Raw genomic sequence first — 9,081 nt, 5'->3', positions numbered from 1 at the left:
ACACACCGGGGACACACCGGGGACACACCGGGACCACACCGGGGACACACCGGGACACACCGGGGACACACCGGGGACACACCGGGGACACACCGGGGACACACCCGGGGACACACCGGGACACACCGGGGACACACCGGGGACACACCGGGACACACCGGGGACACACCGGGACACACCGGGGACACACCGGGGACACACCGGGGACACACCGGGACACACCGGGGACACACCGGGGACACACCGGGGACACACCGGGGACACACCGGGACACGTAGTGATGTAGAAAAGACATCAAAAAGTGCATTTTGCATGATAGGAGACCTTTAATATTTAAAATTTTATTTTCGCAGTATTTCAACACATCATTTTCATTCCTGCATGTAATAAAAATGTAATAATAACAATAATAAAAAAATAAAAAATCTCAATTGTTGTATGTATATATTTCCTGTCCCTCAGCACCGGTTACTACTCTGAGGGAGACTTCGGCCCCCCCAGGTCTCCCCCTCTCCTCCTCCCTGTGGACCCCCGGGCTGAGAGGGCGTTCGAGGCCCACCCCCCCCCTCCCTCCCGCCGCGACGGGCCCCCCCTAAGCCTAGCCCCCCCCTACCTGGAGGAAGAGGAGGAGGAGGAGGAAGGGTGGAGGCCTGGACCCCCTTTTCCCCCCTTTGAGAGGAGCAGAGGGGGAGGAGCGCCAAGGAGGGTCTACGAGCGTCAGTAACAACGTTTTATTCCACTCTTCTGTAACATAATAATAACAATAATAAACTTGGCAAAAGTACACACATCCTTTACTCAAGTAGAAGTACACACATCCTTTACTCAAGTAGAAGTACAGATACTTGTGTTTAAAAATACTCTGGTGAAAGTAGAAGTACTGACTAAACTTCTTTACTCAAGTCAAAGTAAAGAGGCTTTGAAATGTACTTCAGTAAAAAGTACCCATAACTAGCAGCTGTTTTAAAGAGTACCTGACCTCCCTTTATATTAATAGAACAATAATGTCATTGTTAGCTAATGAATGTTTCCATGCTGAACACATAACATAGTTTATTTGTAACTGTAGTCAGTCTGATGATACATTTAATTGAACTATTAGATATTAATTATTTACCTCCTCCTCCTCTCAGGGCGTTACGAGCCGTACGCCGGTCTGAATGAAGCAGAGGATTGTGGGATACTTCACGGCTGCGAGAACGGCAGGTGTATCCGCGTCGCCGAGGGTTACACCTGCGACTGTTACCAAGGATACGAACTGGACATGACCTCAATGACATGTATAGGTACGCACACGGATACTTATTTAATTTATTTAATTCATTTATTTAATTTATTTATTTAATTTATTTAATTTACTTTATTTATTTTATTTATTTTATTTTATTTATTTATTTTATTTTTCTCTGTTATCTCACCTTTCTAATATTCTTAAGCTATTTTTGTTGAATTTTGTGTGTGTGTGTAGATATAAACGAGTGTGAGGACGGTGGCGTGGACTACCCGTGTGTGAACTCTCGCTGCGTGAACACGGACGGTTCGTTCCGCTGCGTCTGCAGGAGAGGATACGTGATGTCACGCAGACCCAACCACTGCGTCGCCGCGTAGAGCAACGGACCGTAAAGAAACAACAGCACTATACAGAGCTGCAGGACGTCCTATTTTCTGTGTTGGTCCCTGAAGGCAGCATCTCCTCGTGATTCTGGATTATTGCAGAAAATATTTTCAACGCTTATGATACTTACCACGTTTTTTGAAGTAAAAAGCCAACGTTAGGCTATAAAGGAACTACAGCACGGTCACATGACTTCACATCACCACCGCTAAGCTAAAGGTGGCTAATGTTGGGCTATAAAGGAACTAGAGCACGGTCACATGACTTCACATCACCACCGCTAAGCTAAAGGCGCCTAATGTTGGGCTATTAAGGAACTACAGCACGGTCACATGACTTATCTCGTTGAGTTAAAATAAAATCTTATTTGACAATACACAGGGTTTTTTCTAGAACAATATAGTATGAGGGCGCTAACGTCACTTCTGGCTAAATTATGGCCCCGCCCACTTTCCGGTGAAAATACTGCATCAGTCAGATATTGCTCCTCAAACAAATACATCCAGAGTTACGGTTTCTTTATTTCCTCTACAGAAAATCTGCAATTTGGTAGAGGGTGCAGACTAAACCCTGGATACCGTTATCAATTGTGTCTTTACATTTCCCAGACACCCCACTATATATAAACATTAAAATCCAATTGAATCAATGTAACCTGATATTTCTTATTGCAATTTAAGTTACAATTCAAAATCGAAATATAAATATAATTGTTTGTAAATGTACAGCATCATATCAACAAGTCATTACTGCACACATCACAGAGGGGACACATGTTGATGAAGAGGAGACATGAAGAAGAGGGGACACATGTTGATGAAGAGGAGACATGAAGAAGAGGGGACACATGTTGATGTAGAAGAGACATGAAGAAGAGGGGACACATGTTGATGAAGAAGAGGGGACACATGTTGATGAAGAAGAGACATGAAGAAGAGGGGACACATGTTGATGTAGAAGAGACATGAAGAAGAGGGGACACATGTTGATGTAGAAGAGACATGAAGAAGAGGGGACACATGTTGATGTAGAAGAGACATGAAGAAGAGGGGACACATGTTGATGAAGAAGAGACATGAAGAAGAGGGGACACATGTTGATGAAGAAGAGACATGAAGAAGAGGGGACACATGTTGATGTAGAAGAGACATGAAGAAGAGGGGACACATGTTGATGTAGAAGAGACATGAAGAGGATTATAAATAATAGGAGACTGTAACCAAATCTAGGGGTACCAAGGGAAGTAACAAAACACAACGTTGATCAGGCACGAGAAAAAGAGAGGAAACCGTTCTCTTGAGTCACGAACAGGCCTTTTAATAGTCAAGAAAAGAACACGGGCTGCTCACCAGCTAACTTGCACATTAAACTAGTGTCCCATATCCAGGAGCACATCTCTTATTGACCTACAGAACACAGGTTGTACGCATGCAGCCAGAGGAGGAGAAATGGGCAATCACTGCAGTCTTCCTCCGGTCCTATATGGAGGCCCTGATTGGGAATTTGGAGCACCTGGGGAGAGGCTGCACCTGGGGAGAGGCTGCACCTGGGGAGAGGCTGCACCTGGGGAGAGGCTGCACCTGGGGACAATCAGGCTGCACCTGGGGAGAGGCTGCACCTGGGGAGAGGCTGCACCTGGGGACAATCAGGCTGCACCTGGGGAGAGGCTGCACCTGGGGAGAGGCTGCACCTGGGGACAATCAGGCTGCACCTGGGGAGAGGCTGCACCTGGGGAGAGGCTGCACCTGGGGAGAGGCTGCACCTGGGGACAATCAGGCTGCACCTGGGGAATCAGAGGGAGAGAGAGAAAGACACACACACACTACGGCACGTAACACCCCCCCCCATAAAACCAAACAAGTGTTTGGCCACAGTTACCAAAAACACTCAGACTATTGGACATGAATCGTGAAATCTCACCCACGGGACAGAACATCGGCCACCACATTATCCGCTCCCCTCTTGTGCTTGATGACGATATCGTAGTCTGGGTGCTGGTCTTTTGACTTTTCCGTAGACTGCTTGGAAGCTGCCACCTGCTGCTTCCAAGCTACACACCCTGCCACTAGATGACCAGGATCAAGACAAAAGAAACATAATCTCTTGAGACCTCGAGTTCTGGTCAAAACACAACCTGCAAACACCTCCGGATGAGTCTGAGCTAGGTCACCACCTGCAGCACCAGGGATTGAAACGTCTACAACCTCAGCAGTAGGATACACTTTACCCCCGGCTATATCGTTACCCATTATGAAATCCACTCGACAGGAAACTTGGGCAGCACAGCAACTGGAAAGAAACCAGTAGCCAGTTTAGACTGTACCTGGATCTTGTGAAGAGGTGCAGGCACACAACCCATCCCAATACCTCTTACCACCGCACTTGCCTCACAGGCAGACTCAGCACTCAAGGGCAGGACACTGGCAAGAATGAACGACTGTGAGCCACCACTGTCTCGTAACACCGTGACCTGCCGCTGGTCCTCCACCTTTCCTGACAGAGAGACAAAAGCAGTAGAGATGAACGGTTTCAAACACTCATCAGGCCCTTTGTTAACAGTGGCCCGTCCACTATGACACACTGCTGTAACCAATCCCACCCCTTCTGGGTGCTTGCCAGCCGCTGTCTGCTCTCGCTTCCAACCTGCACAGTCTATCACATGACCTGGGTCATGACAAAAAAAACAAGCTCTGTTTAGCCTGGGATCTAACACTGGAGCACTGGCACAGGGAACGTAATTGTCAGGAGCTCTACGATAAGTGTCTCGCTGAGGAGGATCACGCTGAAAAAAAACGCTCTTGTGTATCAGTGCAAACTCGTCTGCCAGAGTGGCAGCCTGCTGAAGGGTAGCCACTTTTTGCTCGTTCAGATAGACTACCGTACGCTCAGGCACACAGTTCTTAAACTCCTCTAACATCACTAGCTCACACACTGAAGTAATGTCGTCAGCTTTACAAGCTCTACACCACCTGTCAAAGAGGACTTTCTTCTCCCTCGCAAAGTCCACAGGTTTGGCCAGAAGTTTTCATCAGGCCGCAAAAACGCTGCCTGATGGCCTCAGGCACAAGCTCATATGCCCTGAGAACAGCACCTTTAACATTCTCATACACTAAACTATCCTCGACAGAAAGAGAAGAGCAAGCCTCTTGAGCCTTGCCGACTAGCTTACACTGTAAAAGAATAGCCCACACGTCTTCTGGCCAGCGCAGAGCAGCAGCAATGCGCTCAAATGCACCAAAATAGATCTCCACTTCTGATTCACGAAACACAGGGACCAAAGAAATATGCCTACTCACGTCGAAGGAGGCAGCAGGACCAGAAGGTGTAACGGCAGAATCACCCCCCCCCCCAGCTGCCTGAAGCTCTAACTGACGCATCCGGACAGCAGTGTCTGCCTCCAATTTCCTGATCTCCAGCTCCGACTTCCTGATCTCCAGCTCCCTCCTGAGCTGAAAATCCCTATCACGCTCCTCCTTCTCCCACTGGAGACGAGCCATACGCACTTTTACCCTGGCATCTAATTTAGACCCCGTAGGTGAGGACCCTGCCGAAAACAAGTCAAACTGAGGCATGGTGAAAAGTGTTGCCTGTTCCGTAGCACTCTGAACACCTGGAGTAACACCACCATGAGATACTGCTGCTACAGCCCCGGCCACCGTGCCAGGAGATTCCACTAAAATAGGCAGACTCAAAACCCCCTGTTCAACTAGTCCAGTTATCAAAGTAGCCTTGAGTTCACTTTTAACAAGAGCAGAGGAGACAGAAACGTGATAATGGTCAGCAACTAACCGCAAATCAACCTTCCTACACCAGTCTAGCTGACCCACAGTAGGACTGGCCACAAACTGCTCAAAAACAAAAGCCATCCTTAGCAACGGCTACTTACAATTTTTTTTTTTTTTAACAAACTTCCCCAGATCCTGCCTACCAAACTTACCTAACTATCTTCTGGAGCGTGCCGGGCTCGAGGCGACTTTAAAGGCAAACATCAGCGGCCGAAACCCTGAAACGCCTGCCCCCAACAGGGAATAAATCCCCACCCAGGATTACCCCGAAAATAAAAAATGAGTGCCTGAAGGAAAGCCTGAGCCCAGCTAGACACTCCCCTGTCTAAACTGAGGAAGCTTTTAAACAGTAAGATACTTCACAGCCAATGCTACCAAACACAATATCAACGCTAAACCACAAACAGATACACAGAAACACTCTTTGTCTCAAAGATCCCGGACGAGCCCCCATTTGTTACGTTCCCTCCAAATCTAGGGGTACCAAGGGAAGTAACAAAACACAACGTTGACCAGGCACGAGAAAAAAGAGAGGAAAGCGTTCTCTGGAGTCACGAACTGGCCTTTTAATAGTCAAGAAAAGAACACGGGCTGCTCACCAGCTAACTTGCACATTAAACTAGTGTCCCATATCCAGGAGCACATCTCTTATTGACCTACAGAACACAGGTTGTACGCATGCAGCCAGAGGAGGAGAAATGGGCAATCACTGCAGTCTTCCTCCGGTCCTATATGGAGGCCCTGATTGGGAATTTGGAGCACCTGGGGAGAGGCTGCACCTGGGGAGAGGCTGCACCTGGGGAGAGGCTGCACCTGGGGAGAGGCTGCACCTGGGGACAATCAGGCTGCACCTGGGGAGAGGCTGCACCTGGGGAGAGGCCGCACCTGGGGAGAGGCTGCACCTGGGGACAATCAGGCTGCACCTGGGGAGAGGCTGCACCTGGGGACAATCAGGCTGCACCTGGGGAATCAGAGGGAGAGAGAGAAAGACACACACACACGCACACACACACTACGGCACGTAACAGAGACCTTTAAGTAAAAGTACCAAAGTATTAGCATCAAGTTGTACTTCGAGTATCAAAAGTATTATATTGTTATTGCTATTCTTTATCTGTTTTTAAGAGATTTTTGGATTGTAGTATTCTGTCAGTCGACCAGGTTTAGATCCTAGAAACACGTGAAGTCCTGCATTAAATCATGTCATGTGTTTTTATATATAGGGGACACATGTTGATGTAGAAGAGACTTGAAGAAGTGCATTTTGCATAATAGGTGACCTTTAAAACAAAAAAACTAAACCATACATTTGAGTTTGTATCAGTAGGTTTGTTCTGCACATGAGATTTATTGATGATAAAAGAACTACAGAATCATTTCCTGTCTTTTCTTAATATGTGTTTGCAGCTGCAGCTTGCCCTCCTGAATGTACAGGAAGCTGCTTTATGTATATAATAATTTCCTCCACCCTATACTGTCACCAAATGAATACCGCCTGATTGTGTTTTTATGTGTTCTTAATATAACTTTCTGACGTTTTAATTTCACCTGAAGTCTGATGTATAACATGCACTGTATCTGCCAGAGTTACACAGAATATTTTGTACATTTTTTAAATTTAATCTCTGCTGTTTAAAAATTGTTAATTTTTATGATTCACTTTTTTATCATTGTTGTTTGTACGACAAGAAATGAAAAATATATTTGCACAAACTTTTATTGAACCCGTGTCCGTGTCGTTCAGTTGAAATGGTTTTATTATTTTTTCCTTTATGTGCTTCAACAGTTTGAAGCAAGTTATATATTTAAAGCGGCCGTATTCTGAAAAAAAAGGCCAGAATATAAAGTTCAGAAATAAGAGTCAGAATTCTGAGAAAAAATCTAAAATTTCTGTAAAAGAAGTGAGAATTCGTAATTCTGAAAACAAAGGCAGAATTTTCTGAAAAAAGTCGGAATGTTAGAAAGAACTTTGAGAAACAAATTTAAAATGTTTGAAAGAAAAAAGTCAGAATTAGGATTTTGAGGAAAAAAAGTCAGAATTCTCTGAAAACAGTCTGAATGTTAGAATGGGGGAAAAAATTATTCATAATTTTTTAGGTAAAACTCAAATGTTGGATTCCGGATAAAAAGTCAGAATTCATAATATTGACAAAAAATTCAGAATATGGAATTTTTTAAAACTCTTTTGTCAGAATTCGGAATTTTGACAAAAAATAGTCACTATTTGGATTCCTGAAAAAAATTGTCAGAATTTGGTAAAAAATAATAATTCTCTGAAAAAATCGGAATGTTTTTTTTTGAGAAATTGGTTATTTTGAAAAAAAAAATCAGAATTCTAAAGAAAAAGTATAAATTTCGGTCTTCTGGATGAGTCAGTTCAGGTAAACTTTAATCTATGCCAGACAGGCTACACTATGTTCAGGCTGCAGACACACAGACTAATACTGCTTATTTGTTTTTGAATAATTTATGTGATTTGAGGAACGGATATGAAAGGAAGTGAATCATATTTATCAGCACAAAATTGCATCTGAAAACTCAGCCTAGTTTTCAGCCTCTGTGTGGAGTGTGCTGCAGCTAATGAGACGATAACTTCAGCAAAGCCGCTTCAACATGTCACTGCAACGCACGTTCAAACCATAAACACAGTGCTCTGAATCACACCCGGCAGCATATTAGATATTATATTAAATATTGATGAACGAGCTGTCGTACAGCGCTTATAAAGCTATCACTGAGTGGAAGTATAACTCAATTTACTGCAGCGGCACGTTAACATATTCTGATTCATCACACAGTTAGATCCAGAGAGGACTCTTTAAAGTAGAGACACTACATACTGATATACACCTGAACATCAGCAGGAGAGGACTCTTTAAAGTAGAGACACTACATACTGATATACACCTGAACATCAGCAGGAGAGGACTCTTTAAAGTAGAGACACTACATACTGATATACACCTGGACATCAGCAGGAGAGGACTCTTTAAAGTAGAGACACTACATACTGATATACACCTGAACATCAGCAGGAGAGGACTCTTTAAAGTAGAGACACTACATACTGATATACACCTGAACATCAGCAGGATGAGGACTCTTTAAAGTAGAGACACTACATACTGATATACACCTGAACATCAGCAGGAGAGGACTCTTTAAAGTAGAGACACTACATACTGATATACACCCTGAACATCAGCAGGAGAGGACTCTTTAAAGTAGAGACACTACATACTGATATACACCTGGACATCAGCAGGAGAGGACTCTTTAAAGTAGAGACACTACATACTGATATAGACCTGAACATCAGCAGGAGAGGACTCTTTAAAGTAGAGGACACTACATACTGATATACACCTGAACATCATCCAGAGCGACTCTTTAAAGTAGAGACACTACATACTGATATACACCTGGACATCAGCAGGAGAGGACTCTTTAAAGTAGAGACACTACATACTGATATACACCTGGACATCAGCAGGAGAGGACTCTTTAAAGTAGAGACACTACATACTGATATACACCTGAACATCAGCAGGAGAGGACTCTTTAAAGTAGAGACACTACATACTGATATAGACCTGAACATCAGCAGGAGAGGACTCTTAAAGTAGAGACACTACATACTGATATACACCTGAACATCAGCAGGAGAGGACTCTTTAAAGT

The 9,081-nt window shown here is 44.5% G+C and overlaps 2 protein-coding genes across 2 annotated transcripts in view; one reads left to right on the top strand and one right to left on the bottom strand.

The window, feature by feature from the left end:
• The window catches only part of LOC117492182 (latent-transforming growth factor beta-binding protein 4-like), a gene marked incomplete at its 5' end in the record, with an annotated part of 8,621 nt that extends 8,140 nt beyond the window's left edge, over positions 1-481 (top strand). Inside the window, 1 exon segment of the mRNA XM_034142302.1 lies at positions 463-481.
• Positions 482-2,869: 2,388 nt separating this feature from the next.
• On the bottom strand, positions 2,870-5,470 carry LOC117492193 (the record flags this gene model as incomplete). The annotated part of the gene is given in 2 exon segments (XM_034142312.1): positions 2,870-3,144; positions 3,378-5,470. A coding segment is annotated over 1 exon segment (883 nt), but the record flags the coding sequence as incomplete, so codon positions are not given.
• Positions 5,471-9,081: the final 3,611 nt, after the last annotated feature.

Source organism: Trematomus bernacchii, unplaced genomic scaffold (genome assembly GCF_902827165.1).
Source record: "Trematomus bernacchii unplaced genomic scaffold, fTreBer1.1, whole genome shotgun sequence".
Classification (NCBI taxonomy): Eukaryota; Metazoa; Chordata; class Actinopteri; order Perciformes; family Nototheniidae; genus Trematomus; species Trematomus bernacchii.
Note: the sequence above shows the minus strand (reverse complement) of the source record. Positions and strands in the feature narration are given on the sequence as shown.